The 18,226-nt window shown below is 38.2% G+C and overlaps 1 protein-coding gene across 2 annotated transcripts; it reads left to right on the top strand.

Moving 5' to 3' along the window:
• Positions 1–4,992: 4,992 nt before the first annotated feature.
• On the top strand, positions 4,993–17,825 carry LOC110790101 (RINT1-like protein MAG2). Of its 2 annotated transcripts, none has more exons than XM_021994856.2 (4): positions 4,993–5,404; positions 5,492–5,578; positions 15,536–15,639; positions 15,731–17,825. In XM_021994856.2, the coding sequence occupies exons 1-4, from the start codon at positions 5,098–5,100 to the stop codon at positions 17,642–17,644; spliced, it is 2,412 nt and encodes an 803-aa protein (XP_021850548.1). In that variant the 5' UTR covers positions 4,993–5,097; the 3' UTR covers positions 17,645–17,825. The 2 variants fall into 2 exon arrangements, with proteins under 2 accessions (XP_021850548.1, XP_056693305.1); XM_056837327.1 differs by lacking the exon at positions 4,993–5,404 and adding an exon at positions 14,400–14,504 and having other exon boundaries at positions 5,508–5,578.
• The last annotated feature ends 401 nt before the right edge of the window (positions 17,826–18,226 follow it).

Genomic DNA, 18,226 nt, shown 5'->3' with positions numbered 1-18,226 from the left:
TTCATACTCGTGCTCTAAAAAGTACATCATCTCTTGTAGTGGTTCAAATGAGTAGAAAATGCATTCAAATATGCTAGTTCCTACAATGATAAACCTGAAACTACAAACACACTATAAATTTATTTTTTATTTTTTAAAAGTTAGTGCAAAGTACTTCGTATTTAAATTAGTAAATCGTGCATCACACGGGTGCTATACTAGTAAGTACTAAAAATATTTCTGAAAAGCGCAATTAAAACTAATAATCAACGAGGGACGGGGTAAAAACTCTATATAAAATAGGCACATCAAGAGTGAATTATTTTTTTAAAAAATAAATTAGGATAAGTATTACGCCGTACCCTTTTAACTGGTTACCAGTCACATGGGATTATTAAAAGCGAATGACTATAAAAGTTCGGATTATTTTTAAAAAAAAGATCTTATGTGGGAATTAATAAAAGAAAATCGGCCAAACTAAATTGGATTAATATTACCAAATTTTCCTACAAGAAATGTTATCATAAATCAAGTATACCCGGCCTGCTCCTCCTTGCTTGCGATCAATAACCTTCACTACATGATCTACATTATCTACATCCACTAAAATGTAACTAATTCAAGAAACAGTAATAAGTTTTCGAAAACGGAGGGAGTGTACTAATACACAGAGTATCTTACTTTTATTGTAGGACTTATGAAATATCTAATTCTCACATAGAAGTTCAACAAGTCAATGAATAGTCAAACTAAGGTATCTAATCTTAACCCTTTAAAAAACAAGGAATGTCCTCTCAATTTTCCTTAAAAATAGTGGAATTAACTCCCCACCCTTAAATCCGCTCATGAACAAAACCCACTTTTCTTAAGAAAGTGTATTTACGTCCCACCCCTTTCCCACTCCCTTTGTTCCAACCCAACTTTTTTCCTCATCATTCCTTTCCACTCTCATCCGCCCCCTACTCTGATCTCTCTCTCCCTCCCTCGATCTCGATGGCAGCAACCATCATCGCCAGCCAAAGTCCACCACTTTAGCTTCTAGCTTCTCTCATTCATTCTCCTATATAATTTCATTTTCTCTCTCCGCCTCGAAAGTGGCTCTCGTTCTGGTTTTAGTTAGAGATGGAGTCGAGTTCGCTGTTGACTAAAGGCTTTCAACCTCCTCTCTTAATTCTAAAAATTCATGCGACAATTTTCTTCCTCGTATTATTGACGTGATGCTGGTTCTGGGGATTCTCTGACCAATTTAGGTTCTAGCTATGGCGATGTTCAAATTTCGAATCACTTTAGGCTCTAGCTATGGAATGTTCAAACTTCAAAGGTAAATTTCAAAACCTCTAACCATTTTCCTATATTCTCGTCAATTTTGTGTGGGCGGGTGAATGTTAGGGTTTCAATGTTTTTTGTTTATATTGGATTTACTAGAGCTTAGAAAGACTAACGCTTGCGAGATTGTATGAATCTTTCGAATTTAGAGGTTGTTTCCATTTTCTGAAAATTTTGTGCTCTATAATTAGTAATTTTTTTTAGGAAATTTTGGTAATATTAATCCAACATTTGACCGATTTTCTTTTATTAAACCCACCTATGACATATTTTTTAATAATCCCACCTTTACTACCCAACGACTTTTATTAGGCCTAACCGGTCATAAACCTATTGTAGGCGGTAATATTCCCTACGTGGAAGTAATATTCTCCCTCTTCTCCCTCAATATATTTCCAGTAAAGGTGGGATTATTAAAAAATGTCGTAGGTGAGATTAATTAAAGAAAGTCGGTCAAAGGTTGGATTAATATTACCAAATTTTCCTTTTTTTTAATAACATCAGCTTGAACTTTTTTTTTTCTCCTTACATGACACAATTAATTAAAATATACACTGACACCGTCATATACATAACTAGATTTTAGCTCGTGCGATGCACGGATTCTATTAAATTGTTATGTTTAAATAAAAATCCTATGTATATACCACTTTTATATATTAGATTAGATTAGTTTTTGATTTTGCATTGAATTTCATTTTAGATTTTTTTTTTATTATGGAAGTGTTTGTTTTTGGATGAAATTGTATATGCGTAATATTAATAAATAATTAATAAAAAATATCTACGTGAAAGTTAATCATTTCTTTACGTGGCATTCGACTTATCTTATTTTTCATCGGCCGAAACCATTAGATTTTTCTATGTGGCGCTCTAATATTGGATTAAAGTTTGATTTTAAATTGAATTTTATTTATTTTATTTTAGATTATTGTTTGATTTTGGATGAATTTTATTTTAGATTTATTTTCTAACTATTAGAGTGTTTGATTTTAGACGGAGTTGTATATATTAGTAATTAATTAATTAAAATATCTATGTGGCACCTAATTAATTATCTACGTGGAAATCGATTAGTTTTCAATTATTAGAGTATTTGATTTTCGATGGAGTTGTATATATTAGTACTTAATTAATTAAAATATCTACGTGGCACCTAATTAATTATCTACGTGTCACTTGATTTTTTAAATTCAAAAAGAAATTAGAAATATTATTTTTCATTGGCCAAAACAATTAGTAATCCTAGGTGGGGCTCTAATATTTTAGCAAATATTCCTCCATTGGCCGAACCCATTAGATTTTTCTACGTGGCGCTCTAATATTGGATTAATGTTTGATTTTAAATTGAATTTTATTTATTTTATTTTAGATTATTGTTTGATTTTGGATGAATTTTATTTTAGATTTGTTTTTTAATTATTAGAGTGTTTGATTTTAGATGGAGTTGTATATATTAGTAATTAATTAATTAATTAATTAAAATATCTATGTGACACCTAATTAATTATCTACGTGGCAATTGGTTATTTTTTTAATTATTAGAGTGTTTGATTTTCGATGGAGTTGTATATATTAACAACTAATTAATTAAAATATTTACGTGACACCTAATTAATTATCTATGTGGCACTTGATTTTTTTAATTCAAAAAGAAATTAGAAATCTTATTTTTCATTGGCCGAAACCATTAGTAATCCTAGGTGGCGCTCATTTTTCAGCAAATATGCCTCCTTTATATATGTATATTAGATTAACACAAATATTAATTTAAAATAAATAGAAATATAATAATTTCCTACGGGACGATTTAATTAGGTGGATTAGATTAGATTAGATTGTTCAAACGTTAATTAATCATCTTAAAACGCCAAAACAATGAGTTAAGATAAAGAATGGGGCTTCACCTTTGCAATTTTTCACCGTTAAGGACCTATACCTTTTTTTTTCACCGTTAAGGACCCGTAAAGTATATTCCGATCAAAATTAACTAATAAACCAAAAAGTTTAGTCCCTATGGTTAAAAGGTTAGTCCCTTACACGTGTCAACATATTATTTGCGGTGCAATAACTTAAAAAATTAATTAATCAATTCATAAAAAAAAATGTCTCTGAAATACGATACCTACGATTACCTTAAATGTTTGAGGATTTGGGTTTTGTTGACGACAGATCTTTGACGAACAAACCAAAGGTATTATGCAATTTTTTCTTTTCCACTATATGAATATTTATCATAATCAAGGTTCAATTTTTACCGTTCTTTTCAAAATTATTAATCACATGTGAAATGAATTTGATGCCATTTTTCTGCAACCCATTTTATCAGATTTCTTTTTGCATGATAATTGAAGATATTAATTGACGAAAACTTTGCATAATATGTAGGATGAACTGAAAATAAATAAATTGTGGGTATGATGAAATGCTTTTATCTGTGTCAATTTATAGATTTATGATGAAAATAAAATTTGTTTACTAGAGAACATTTCTTTCCCCACCCCAGTGTATTAAGCTTTGTTTGGAAGACGCTAAACTAGTCAATTTTGGTACTGGAATCAAGTACTGCAAACTGTGTAACTCCTGTATTTTCGATGGGAACTAGCACTCACTAGGTTGCACCAAAACGGATACGGACACGGACACGGACACGGATACAATACGGGTACGGGGATACGCCATCTTAAAATGACGGACACGGGGACATGGGAAATAATAATATTAAAATAATGTATCAAAAAAAGATAAAATTAGAATCATTAATAAAATAATATGCAAAAAGTAATTAAATTTATTAACGACATTCAAATAAGAAAATAGAACTAATCTACACAAAATGACACGATAATGACACAATAATCATCTCCTCCTACATCCCACATGTTTGTTCTTCCCTTGTAATAACTTTCACTCCTCCTAGAAAGTAGACGGAGATTGTTGTGAATGAACATCAAGCCTTCATAATTATAAGAACGGATTCACGTGATGGATGGAGAAACCCACAAAGGAGACCTTAATTAATGTCATGGTGGCTTGTTAATCTGGTCCTATCTTTATGAAGGTTGTTGATTGCTCATGAGACCTTAGTAGTAATCTGAAATATTAAATTAATAATGAAATATGTGTTCAAGACGTGTCCATCGTGTATCCGGCCGTGTGTCTCGTGTCATAATTTTTCGAGAAAAATCGGATACGTGATTTCGCGTGTCGGACACATATTTTCGCGTGTCTAAGGCGTGTCGGTGTCCAATACGTGTCTAACACGGGACACGGCAGCCCAATGACGTGACCGTACTTCCCAGAGCACTCACATGCTGACTTCTAACTAATTTATGATTTTATGTTATTTGCTCTCCTTTATCAAAAAATATAAATAAATAATATCTTTAATTTACTGGGATTTTGTCTACGATTTTGTTGTTATCTTAGTATAATAGTGATTACTACTCCGTAATTCCATTTTGCCTTCAGTGGTTTTTGAACTTTTTGTGATAGCTCTTGTGTAAATATGTAATCTTATCTTCTTATAGAAAGGGATTCAGATTTTAATTAAACGTTTTGAATTGTTTTTTTTTTAATTTATAGAGTGGTTAAAGGTGAATTAAATGTGAGTTAATTTGCCGGAAAGTGAGGTTGAGGTCCTAAAAGGTGAAAAAAAAAGTTACAGATCCCAAAAGGTGAAAACTCAAAAGGTGAGTCCACCAACATTAGTTTAACTCCCAAAAACAACAGTAAAGCTCCGCTGCCCCTGGAAGGATATCAAAGCAGAGAAACAACGTGGCCATTCTCTCTATGGATTCATCGCCGGAGATTTTACCGGCGATCGCCTCTCTTTCTCTTTCCGTCGTCTCCTTCCTCAACACCACATTCCACCGCCCCGAACACCACCTCGACCTCTCCGAATCCACTCACCTGGTCACTGAGTTGGACACTCGCTGCTCTGAGTTGACTCATCACCTCACCGATCTGACTCGCCGCCTCGACACCAGTCTTGTCTCTTGCGCTTCTTCTTCTGATCGAATTTCCGACGCTCTTCTCCATGTCAATCGCCAACTTCAAGATCTCAAATCAAAGTCCTCGTCTTTAGCTTCCTCATCAGGTTTTCTCTCTCTTCATCAATTAATTTTGTACTGAAACTAAAATCACAACCTTCAATTTCTCAAGAAATTTCTGATATTTTTTTAAGATGGTAAAGCGGAGGAAATGCTGGTAGATGAGCTACCAGCACTGGCGAAAGAAGTTGCGAGAGTGGCGATGGTGCGAAATTACGCCGGTTAGTCGTGATTACATTTGTAAAACATTTTCTTTATGCTCCGTATAATGCTTAGTTTTAATTACAATGAATTTCGTATAATTTGTTTTCATACAAGCTCTTGAAATGTAGTTGAAGTCAGATTATAAAATAAGTATTGGTGTGGTTGTTGGAAATCGAAATTTGACCTATTTATGGAACATTGTTTTTTCATGAGTATTGGAATTTGATGAAACAATTAAATTTTGATTAAAAGTTCATGAGGAAAAGATATGACTTCTTTTGTGAATTTGGGCAGTAATACTTCTGCAAAGTTAGACTCCGTACTTTGTATAACAATTCATTTTAGAATCGAAATTTAAGTTAGAAATTATAATGATTAATTTGGAAAGTACTGGAAATTGTGAAGAGAATTCATTTATACACTTGATTAATGACAAGGGTAGTTCGGTCATCAGTGTACATCAGATTCATCCCTAAATCCTGCCTGTGGGAGAATTTGGTAGGGGGGTGTTGCAGTGTTGTCTTAGCCGCAGATCTGGTTCAAGTATGGTTTGGTAGGGAGCTTATTTTCGAGTTTTTCTTGTAGCAAAAATCATTTTAGCAGTGAAAATTAAGTAGGTTGTTTCTCCTAGCGTTAGTGAATTAGTGATTGTTGAGAAGCATATTTGTAGAGAAACATCAAGTTGGATAATCTCTCATTCAGTCACTGAATGCACTCATAATGAGCTCTTGTTGGAGGTGTGAAGATGGCCATGATGCGGTACATTAGATTAGTCATGGTTACAAACAGAGAAGTCATTCAAATTAGATTTACGAGGATTCTTAACTTTGTATTTTCAAAAGCATCTTAAGTTTCTCCTGGGGTATTGGGGTATTGTACGTTAGTCGTACACTGGTGCTGCTCGTAAATCTTGGAGACTGAGAATTCATTTAACCTACCTTGTACTTTTACGATTTAAAATTTTCCAATCAACGCACATGTAGGGATATCTAGGTCACCTTAGATAGGGTGTGGAACAGTGACAGCTATGATTAGATGTTCTTCAAGGCCCACTATGAACATGGGTCCATAGGCCAGAGGCAAGGCAACCTTGCAAGTGCTTCCCAAATATTGTCGAGCTTTGACACAAAGGTAGGCTTTGATAGGGTTTGCTGACAGCCCCTTGAGACCTCGTGTAGTTGTGTTCTTATGGTCTCACTAGCCATGGGGAATTTTGATGAATAAAAAAGTGATTCCGCAAGTGCACGGTGTCTGTTGTTAGCAGATACTTAGCAAATACGGGTCAATCCCACAGGAAGACAAGTTCTATTAGTTTTTGTCCAATTATTATAAACTATTTCAATAAACGAAGTGTGAATTTTGGATTTATTAACTAACAAAACTAAAACAATAATATAAATGTAGAATTTATCAATGAATTAAAGATTTAGGGCATACGTTTTGTCTGCCATGCTTATACCAATCCAAGAACACAAATCAATTCGACAATGAATAAACTAGGACGAGAAATTAAAGTACATGTTAATCCTACGGTCGGGTCTTAACACTTTCAATCCAACATATGTAGTACGGTTGCTAACATAATCAAAATTGCCAATTGCACCAAGCCTCTAAGAGTATGATGTTTCGATTCTAATTCTTATTAACTAGATAATCAAACCACGATATTAGCCAATTACATGAATCAACAATTAAGAACAAATCCATTGGGAATTACTCGAGCATAAAATTTATAAATTAACAAACTTTAATACATAACAATCAGGGGGCGTTTGGTTGGGGGTATTCAGGAAAGGGAAAGGGAATGGACTGATATCATTCCCTTTGTTGTCGTTTGTTTGGCATGTTTCACCATTCCCTTTACCCAATTTCATTTTTGGGTTACCCCCAAAACCTTCTACCTTGATTCCCCACCCCCCCTAGACTTTTCCATTCCCATTCCCCCCAACACCTCTCAAAAACGTTGACCACCACTTGACCAACCTTGACCAACCTAGGTCACCTGAACCCCCACCTCACTCAGCCACCAGATCAACCACCGGCAAAAAGGAGATAAGGAGACGGAGGGGGCGGCGGCGAAAAGGAGAGAAGGAGACGGAGGGGGCGGAGAGGGGCGGCGGCGAAAATGGAGAAGGAGAGGGAAGGGAAACGAAGAGGAGATAAGGAGACGGAGGGGGTGGGGGAGAGACGGCGGCGATAGAGGGAGAAGGAGAGGGAAGGGCGGCGAAGAGGAGAGAAGGAGACGAAGGGGGCGGGGGAGGGGCGGCGGCGACAGAGAGAAGGAAAGGGAGGGGCAGCGAAGAGGAGAGAAGGAGACGGAGGGGGGGCGGCGGCGATAGAGGGAGAAGGAGAGGGAAGGGCGCGGCGGCGAAGAGGAGAGAAGGAGACGAAGGGGGCGGCGCCGGAGGGGAGGGGGAGGTGGAGGTGGTCAGAAAAAATGGTGAGAAGGAAGGTGAATGAAATTAATAAAAAGCTCCCAAACAACATTTTATATCAAAGGGAATGATTTCCATTACCCTTCTATCCCATTCTTGATTCCATTCCGTTTACCCCTTGCGAACCAAACGGCCCCTCATGGTATAAACATGCTTCCCTTACTTAACCCTAGAAAACGACTACTCGCTCATAACTAATTTAACAAACATGAAATATGAAATAAAGATGAAATTCAACGAAAAATAATAAGAACAATAATTGAAAGCAAGATGAATTATGAAAATACCTCTATATTGATCAATGGAATGAAAACGTACTAGGGCTCAATAAAATGAAGAGAGAAAACCAAAATAACGTAGAAAAGGAATTCTAGGAATTAAAAGCATAAGGGAAAATAATTCCCTTCAATTATTTATAGTTTCTATTTTCTAAAAGAAAAAATAAGAAAATAAAAACAGAAGTCGTCAATGATTGGTCGGCGAGCGATGATGTGGCAACGAAACTCGAGCAACGACCAAGGCGCCTAGGCAACGCACAAGGCGCAGGAGTTGGCGAAGCATGGCAACGAGGGATCTCGCGTGCCATCCCTCACTGGCTGGTGAGGCGCAAAACAATATTATAACGAGGCAGCAAGGGATCTTGCGAGCCATCCCTCGGTGGCTTGGTGAAGTGCTAAGATCCCTCGCTGGCTTGGTGAAACGCTGAACCAAGGCACAATGAGCCAGCGAGGCAACAAGGGATCTAAGCGAGAGAGCGAGGGATGTGCATCCTCTTATGCAATGCTCGATGGATAGAGATATGGTGCAACAAGGGATGTGGCGAGCCAACGAGAGATGTGACGAGCTGCCGAATTCCTCAACAAGCGACATAGCTAGCGAGCTAGTAATTCGTATTGACATAATCGTTCTAGGAAAGCTCAATTCTCCGATCAAACAATTCATCTTCGACTCAAACCATATGGTAACATGGAATAAAAACTCGCATGAGTTAACTCGTATCGTCCGAGTTAACTCGTATTCCGAGCCTGCCGATACGAGATATGCTGATTTATCACGCTCTTTTGTAAAAACAACGATATTTTGCCTGATTCCACCGGTACGGTCCAAAATCGGCCAAGACAAGCGATATCACTCAAGAATCGGCCGCATCCTTGAAAATTAGATTGCTAAAAGGAAAAATAAAGCGAAGAAGAAGAAGAAAAGTTTTGTGACGCATCCGACGGTAGATCTGAGATTCTGAGGTTTAAACCTTCCTCTTTGTTAATGGCGGCGGCATATTGAAGAAGACGAAGTTGGATGAAGACCACAAACCGCATAAATGCGGACTCTTTTTTTTATTTATTTCTTTATTTTTTTTTGGGTGAAACTTACAACTGACAGGATTAGGTTGAATTATTTCTTTATTTTTTTTAGTGAAAAAAGTTACAGCTGTTAGAGTCTTAGAGAATTTCAAAAAGAGTTTCAAAAAGAGTTACAGCTGTTAGCCTGTTACACCTTTCCCATTTTATCAACTTTTTTTAGTATTTTTAGTTTTTATTATTTATTATAGTTGTGTACAACTAGTTTTTTTTGAGGGGTAATACTTAATACGAAATACTCCTTATTGGGTATATTTCCTTATAAAAGAAAGAGATTATACGATACCTTATTTTTTTTAATGAATTAAGTTTCAAAGATTTTCATTTTCTTTTTCAATTTTTTTCTTTATACATGGAACGTGGGATATGAGTATTTTATTTATTCATTTTTCTTTATTCGTCCGCAATCCGATCGCGACAACCGCAACTGTTCCGCTATCGCATCATCGCGACGATACCACAACCGCGAATGATACCGCATTTTCAGTTTATGTCTCGTAATCATATGACCCACCTCCAAATACTCCGAAAGCATCCAAATGATTGTAAAATCACCTGAAATATCAAAGAAAACACAAACGAAGAAAATCACCTGAAATATCAAAGAAAACCCTAAATGCAACTAAAATGAGACGAATGTCTAAAAATGCAACTAAAATACCCTATGCAAATATGCTTTTTCAAATTCCCCCAAGCTAGACTTTTGCTCGTCCCCAAGCAACACTAAACCAAAGACAGTGAAATGAGACGCACATGACTTTCATTAAACCATGGTAAGACCAACTACTCTCGAGCAAACAATCAAACAAACTTATTGAGACAGAAATCTAGCATAAAGCATAAAGCATCATGATCTACAATTGAAACAACGAAGCTTAGCCACAAACCGTTCTCAATCAAGCTAGTCGTCGCCGCATACCTTGCATAATATAAGTATATGATGCAACAGGGGTAAGATGACAATAGCAAGAAACGATTTTCACTCAATCACAAAACAAAAATGCCAATCAAGAGATCATATACTTATAATGGGGCTAGGTACAAAGAAAGGGTAGGATATAATTTGGGAAAAAGTGAGAGTAAGGTCCAACTTGTGGAGCAAAGGTGAACTATATGTGTCGGCGTGATAATGCCGAAAATCCAACTCCATCGAACCATGAAACCCGAACAGTCAACCAAGTTACAACCAAGGGGAAGAACATAGTATAATGCCAATGGTCTTTCTCCTTCAAACTATATACAAAATGAATAACATATTTTTTTGAATCTTTATTTTTTTTTTGAATTTTTTTTATATGTTTTTTTCCTTTCTTCATATTTTTTTGAATGCAAAATGAAATGACGAAAATTACCTTACAAAAAGAAATAAAAAATGCTTACGTACAAAAAAAAAAAATGCTAATTGTTACATGCTGGGTGGCGACAATTATATTCACCATTTTCGAACCACAAATCCAAACAGAGCCTTGAACCACGAACTATTGGCTTTGTATGCCAATCAACCAACATCAATGAAACCATTACGAACACCAAAGCTCCCCCAAGACTCGGGATAAGTGACTAACGGGGTTAATATGGCTCAATTTTGTGGAGTTAAAAGAATAAACGGACAAGGTTCAACCATGGGTATGAAAGGCAGGAACTGATGTTCTAGATTTGTCCGAAGTCTTCCTAAGAGAATGTCCTCTAACATACGCGACATGCGTGAGTTGCAACTGAACTACTAATGAATCTCAAGCCCAAATCATACGATAACAAGTCACATCAATCACACAAACACATAGTAAGGTGACCTACAAGATAATTGGCTAGCTATTCTTGACATGAGACCAACATCTTACCGCATACCATTCAATTGGTTCACATAATGCCAAGCAGTTATCAATGTATAAAACAACCGACTAAATTTCAGAATCGTAGCTAAGTGCCTAAGTTCAAAAGAAGCTCAAGAGAGTCAAATAAAGTCCGGACACGGTTTGCAAGTCAAACACGCTATGCAGGGTATAAAGATATATGAATGCAAGTAAAATTGAAACTAAATTGATCAACAATAATACTAGTAAAGCAGTACATTTTTTTTCGTTGCACGTAAACTCCCACCCCTAATGAATGGTACAAAGCGTACAACACCTATAAAGCGATAAAATTACACTAAGAAAGCAATAAAGGATAGATATTCCTCCCCCAAGCTAGAATGATGCAGTGTCCCCACTGCGACAATACAAAATAATGCAAGGGAAAGAGAAAAGTAACGACTGACTCAGCACTAGTCAGGGCAGGGGCTGGAAGCCATGCAAGAATGGCGGAAACATCCTGACGCAGAGAAGCAACTTTAGGTTACTAATCTCCAAACAATATCTTTAGGTTACTAATCTCCTAAGACGATACAAATTCCACCATGCCTTTCTCTTTCCTTCTCCTATTTATGCACTAGGCTACTCTACCCGGTACAGTTTCATTAATGCTCTTCTTGTTCTTTAATTGCTAACGATCATTCTTCACCCATTCTGCTATGCGTCTGTGTGCCTGCTGTAGGTGCTTGTGCTCGCTCCTTCTTGTAGCGTCTGTTGTAGACCAACATAGGTGTATCCAACCAAAACCGCCACGACCATCTTTCTTTTTTATCGACAATATTGGACTAAAGAAGGGACTAGTGGAAGGTTGAATGATACCTGCCTCTTAACATTTTTCGGATGAGTCGTTCTATTTCATCTTTTTGGACTTGCGGATACTGGTACGACCTCACACTTACGGGGTTGCTGCCCTCCTTCTTAAGAATTGCGTGCACATGGCCTCGAGGAGTAAGTTATCCCGTGGGCAACTCGAACACGCCACTGTGGGTGTGGGTGTTCATCTGCCGAGAGCTTCTTTTCTTCCAACCAGTTGAACTCCACTAAAATACCACCACCCTCTTTTAGAATTTTGATCATTGCCTTCAGCGATATTCTCGACCATGCCAGGGAGGGGTCCCCCTTGAGAGTCACCGTTGCTCCCTTAATCTGATACTTCATAACTTGGTTCTTCCAATTAGTCACCATTGGGCCTAACGTTTCGATCCATTGAATGCCGAGTATGACATCTGAGTTGCCTAGTTCCAATGGGAGAAAGTCTTCCCGTACCTCTATTTCTACATTGAGTTTTGATTCGACCCCTTCGCAAACTCCCTTCTCGCGTACTGCTTCTCCATTGACAAGGAAAACTCAAACCCAGCTGACTGTGACTCTATTACTGGAATGCTCAACTCCTCCACGGCTCGAAGTGAGATGAAGTTGTGGATGGCCCCAGGATCGACCATCACGACTACCTCACCTTCACCAATTAATCCCACCATCTTGAGTGTCTTTGGGTTGGTTAGACCCACGATTGAATTAATGGAAAGAACGATCGGTGCTTCCTCTTCGCCTAGGAATTTCTATTTCTAACAACCGAAACTCACCACTCGCATAGCCGTCGGCCTCATCTTCCTCGGTATCATCGCCGTCGATTAACAAAGCGCTCATCTCCTTCTTCTTACATCTATGGCCAATACCCCAGCTCTCGTCACACCTAAAGCACACACCTTTTGACCTCTTCTCTTGCAATTCTCTTTCTCTCAGGCGTTTTGTGGTGAATCGCGTCGTTGAAGCGGTTGATCCGGAGGAGCAAGATGAAGTGGCTGGCTTGAATAAAGTGGTTTTCGTATCTGGGTTTAATGATTGGATGATAGTCCATGAGTCTGGACTAATGAGTTGGTTTGAGTTGGCTGTATTGAAAGCCTGAAATAAGAAAATGAGCCATTCTTGCTGCCTCCATACCCGCTTCGTCTGACCCGGTTTCTCTCCTCTACCCGAGTAGACAAATACGTAGCTTGCTGCAATGTATATGGATTGAAGACCCGAATTTCAGCCTTTATCTCCTCCTTTATCCCATTTACATATTCCTAACATGATACTGCAGACATCCCTCATCCAGGGGAGCTACTAAGTCGATGAAGCGCCGCATATAATCGGCCACCGTGGTTGTTTGAGTGGTGGCCAACCACTATTCGTGTAGGGTTCCAGTATTTGTGGGGCAAAATTTTGTCAACACCCTAGCCTTCAACTCCGAACAAGTTCTCATCGGCCTCCGGCTTGACTCGAAGGTGAACCACCACAGGGCATCACCCTCCATTGAAACCACCCCCGCATCCATCTTTTCATTCTCAGAGAGCTTGTAAAAATCAAAGTATTTCTCCATGCGGAGAATCCCCTCCATCTAGGTCGCGGCCTTTAAACAACGACATGTCAAGCTTCCAGTATTTTCAATGGCCACCACCCTCCTCCACCTCCGTCATCAAAGCCTCTTCTTCTCTCTCTGTTCTGTCTCGCCGGAGTTTTGTTGGCCATCAAAGCCTTCACCTCTTCTTGGAAGTGCTCCTGGTTCCTCTTCAACACAACCATCTGATTAGTCTGATCTTCCCTGAAGCGATCAATGTGCCCTTCTAAGCGGTTGCTAGCTGCTTCCACCGCTTCTTGATTTTTGTGTGTCCTCGGCACTCTTGACCACACAATTCTCGGCCAGGATCTTTTGGAACGCTGCCATACTTTCAGACAGTAGTTGTATGCACTTTTTCCTCCAAAGAATTCATCCGCTGCCTACATCTGTGAGTCCCCCATCTAGGGCTTCAAATCTCTGCGAATTAGAAAGTATCATGGCTGCTCTTCTTCCTCAGGTTCGTGGCTGCTCTGATACCAATTGCAATACTCTTGCAGTCCCTGCCATCACACCACATCTAACACAGACAATAGAGAAAAGTATAGAGAAAGATTGAAGCTTTGATTCACAAAATACCCAAAGGTACGGACAGTACAAACAGACAGATAGCTTGAGGCTATCAATCTCCAAACAGTATCTTTAGGTTACTAATCTCCTAAGACGATACAAATTCCACCATGCCTTTCTCTTTCCTTCTCCTATTTATGCACTAGGCTATTCTACCTAGTACAGTTTCATTAATGCTCTTTTTGTTCTTTAGTGGCTAACGGTCATTTTTCACCCATTCTGCTATGCGTTTGTGCCTTCTGTAGGTGCTTGTGCTCGCTCCTTCTTGTACCCTCTGCTGTAGACCAACAGAGGTGTCTCAGAGATATGTTGGTCCATTACAGAGTCATAGCCTTTGAACAAGACCCTCGGTCAGAATCATTAGCACTTACGAGTAATTGTTTGCTCTTTATTAATATATAGACTATCCACTGCTGGGAAGTTGTTAGATTATACACTCGGGAGCATCCCGGTGAATATTCTTTCATTATACATGCATGTTCTTTTATCATACATCCATGTTTGTTTACTGTATGCTCTTTATTGTAAAAGGTATGTTCTTTTATGAATGGAGATGAGATATTTTCTTTTATATTGAAGTATGTTCTTTTTCACTTTGAGTTATATGTGCTTCCGGGAGCATGATGTACATCATGCACCAGGGTGTAAGATCTACAGTATGACTGTGAAGAATTCAAATATGATTTCCTTTTGAATTAACGTATGGGAAACATCTTACAAAAGTTCCAAAATTCTTAAGAGACCTAGTATTTAATTGCCTCTGAAGCCAAACTTCCCTTTCTGAAGATATAATGTAAAGAGGAATATTGTAACAGTGTTAGGAGATCTTAACATAATGTACCACTGTCTATTAATGTTACTGAAAATCCCTAGGATTTGGACCCAATTCTAAAAAGGCTACATTGTTAGTGATGGATTTGCTGCGCTGTTTCTTCCTGTAATATGGTGATTGTCTAATTTCTCGAGAAAGCTACAAGAACTTATACAAATTATAGTGGTCAGAGATGCTGCATCTTCAAGGAAGAAAAGACATTATCAGTTTTGTTTGTGTCATTGCCATTTATTTCGCCTAATTATATGAGGGGTTTGTAGCAGGATATGACAACCAGTCTTCTCTTTGGGAATTTCTCGTAAGTATCACATTTGCAGCAGTAGGAGCAACAAAGTGGGTTTGTCACTAGAATAGTTTGGACATAATTCTGATATGGTGGCTAACTGATTGTCCTGTTTGTCATTTTTTATTTTTTATTTCCTAATGTGCGGTAATTGAAATTTGCGAGTTTCAGTTTGTGTTGTTGGACAGTGGAAGTTATCACAGAGCTATTTCCTTTCTTTTTTTCCTGGCTGTTCCTCTGAATAAGGATACCTTTGTTTGTTTCAGAGACAGCATTGAAGCTTGATAGCCTGGTTGGTGACATTGAAGATGCAGTCACTTCTGTGATGAACAAAAATTTGAAGAAGAACTCTACGAGACAGTACTCAGAGGTTTTCTCTGGATATTATCATCAGCTGAATGGTTTCTGTTTGGAGTCATGCTTCAAGGAATATCTTCTTACTTCGTTACATCTTTTCGCAGGAAATACGCTTCAGTGCAATCACTTCCCTTAAATCAATAGAAGATGTTTTAGCTTCAGTGACGAGGGAACACCCCCAGTGGGTCCGACTTGTGTCAGCTGCTGATCATAGAGTTGATCGAGCCTTAGCTATTTTGAGACCCCAGGCAGTTGCTGATCACCGTGCCCTGCTTATTTCAATAGGATGGCCACCATCTCTTTCCACATTAAGTTCTTCAAATATTGAAGGAAGGAGAATTTCTGAAGTGCGAAATCCTCTTTCTGCAATGCATGGAGAGATGAAACAGAAGTACTGTGAAATTTTTCTTGCCTTGTGCAGCCTACAGGAGTTACAGCGACGAAGAAAGTCACGGCAACTTGAGGGGTATAACCGTGATATTTTTCAGTACCAGCCACTCTGGGGTATTGAAGAACTTGTGAATCCTCTCTCTCTTGCATTCCTTCATCATTTCCAAAAGTGGGTAGATAAGCCTGAATTCATATTTGCTCTCATTTACAAGAATACAAGGGATTATATTGATTCAGTGGATGAGTTGTTGCAACCCCTGGTGGATGAAGCAATGTTGACAGGATACAGTTGCAGAGAGGAATGGATTTCCGCTATGGTGACCTCCCTATCAACATACTTGGCAAAGGAATTATTTCCTGCATATGTTTCTCATTTGGATGAGGAGAGTACAGTGGAGGTTAGGCTGCAGGCAAGAATGTCATGGCTTCATTTGGTTGATTTGATGATATCATTTGATAAAAAGATTCATGCTCTGGCTGCCCTCTCTGGGATCTTAGATTCGACTGAGGAGTACAGCCTCTTACAAAGGATGTCTTCTCTCTCTGTCTTCTGTGACCGGCCAGACTGGCTTGATTTATGGGTGCACATAGAACATGACAATGTAATAGAGAAATTGAAACCTGAAATGGAGGATGAGAGAAATTGGACAACAAAAACTCGGGGAGCAGTTCTTTTTCCTGGGTCTGAAGATTATAAATCTCCTGTAGCTTCATCCATAGTTCTCAAACACGTATCATCAGTCATTGACCGCTGTAGATCAATACCTTCCGTATTTTTGAGATCTCGATTTGTCAGATTAGTGGGTGCTCCAATTATTCAGACCTTCCTGAATTGCTTGCTTACCAAATGCTTAGAAGCAGAAGGGCTCACAGCATTGGCAGATGATGATGCCGTGGCCAGAGTTATGACTTCAGTGAATTCTGCTCACCATCTCGAGTCAATCTTAATAGAATGGTGTGATGATATCATCTTTGTTGAAATGGGACTCGCAGAGGATGTTGAATCAGAAAAGGGTTTTAGAGAGAGTAGTCTTTCGACTGGTATTACCGAGGGAAATGGAAATGGGGTTTTGGATGAGGAAATTGTAAAGCTGGAGGAGTTTAGAAAGGAATGGGTTAATAAATTGACAAATGTTGTTTTAAGAGGATTTGACGCTCAGATTCGAGATTATATAAGGAATAGAAAACAATGGCAGGAGAAGATTGAAGAAGGCTGGACAGTGACAAAATCTTTTGTAGTGGCTCTAGACTATTTGCAGGGAAAGATGTCTAAATTGGAAGAAGGTCTAAACAGCATGGACTTCACTTCAGTATGGAGGAGTTTAGCAACTGGAATAGATCGTTTAATTTTTAATGGTATTCTTATGAGCAATACAAAGGTATATAACGGAGGTGTAGAGAGGTTTGCAGGTGATATGGATGTTTTATTTGGTGTATTTAGGAGTTGGTGTTTGAGACCTCAAGGTTTTTTTCCCCGTGTAAGTGAAGGCCTCAAGTTGCTGAAATTGGAAGAAAAGATCCTTCAAGATGTATATATTCAAGGAGAGGGGTGGATGAAACATAATGGTATTAGGCATCTTAGTGTAGCCGACGCTGAAAAGATAGCGAGGTGTAGAGTCTTCACATAAAACCCGTAATTTTTCAACCCTCGACAGCCCCCACTATAAAGATGGTGTTTAGAAATGTAGTGCTGTATATCATGGAGATTCTACTGACCCATTTTGTTTTATTACAATTGGCAATAATCTAATCTTTATTATCCCCTCAAATGTATTCATATGTCTGAAAATGTAACATCTTTTTGTAAAATTTCGTCTGTTGAGCCAATATGGTTTTGATGATGACAAACTAAAGTAAGTAATCAACTAACGTGGTTTTTCAAGTTGTATGTGTGCAAAGATCATTAATGAATAGTTGTGTCCAAGTCATCAATAATAGAGCTTACTGGAAGTTGATGATTGTGAGATGCTTATAACAAAGAAGCATAAAATCTAGAGCTGGGACTGCAGAGCATTTGCTAAGGTTGAACTCTAGACACTCCGGCAGTTACAAATTTCTTGCATATAAGCTAGAGGAACTACGAGTAGTTCCTGAGGGGGAACTCGGAGAGAAGAGTCTGTTTGTATGAGTTTACATTCTAGGCTTCAATGTAAGGAAATGGGAACTCGTGTTAGTGGAACTCATGTCTGTGGAACTCGTGTCAGTAAATT

The sequence above is a fragment of the Spinacia oleracea genome, chromosome 2, assembly GCF_020520425.1.
Source record: "Spinacia oleracea cultivar Varoflay chromosome 2, BTI_SOV_V1, whole genome shotgun sequence".
Lineage (NCBI taxonomy): Eukaryota > Viridiplantae > Streptophyta > Magnoliopsida > Caryophyllales > Amaranthaceae > Spinacia > Spinacia oleracea.
This window is presented reverse-complemented; position numbering and strand designations above follow the sequence as displayed.

What these genes read in the sequence shown, in the direction of transcription:
- LOC110790101 (XM_021994856.2), top strand. Translation starts at nt 5,098, where the DNA reads ATGGATTCATCGCCGGAGATTTTACCGGCGATCGCCTCTCTTTCTCTT. An exon ending in GATGGTGCGAAATTACGCCG is followed by an intron (nt 5,579 to 15,535) that starts GTTAGTCGTGAT and finishes TGTTTGTTTCAG; the next exon opens with AGACAGCATTGAAGCTTGAT. An exon ending in CTACGAGACAGTACTCAGAG is followed by an intron (nt 15,640 to 15,730) that starts GTTTTCTCTGGA and finishes ATCTTTTCGCAG; the next exon opens with GAAATACGCTTCAGTGCAAT.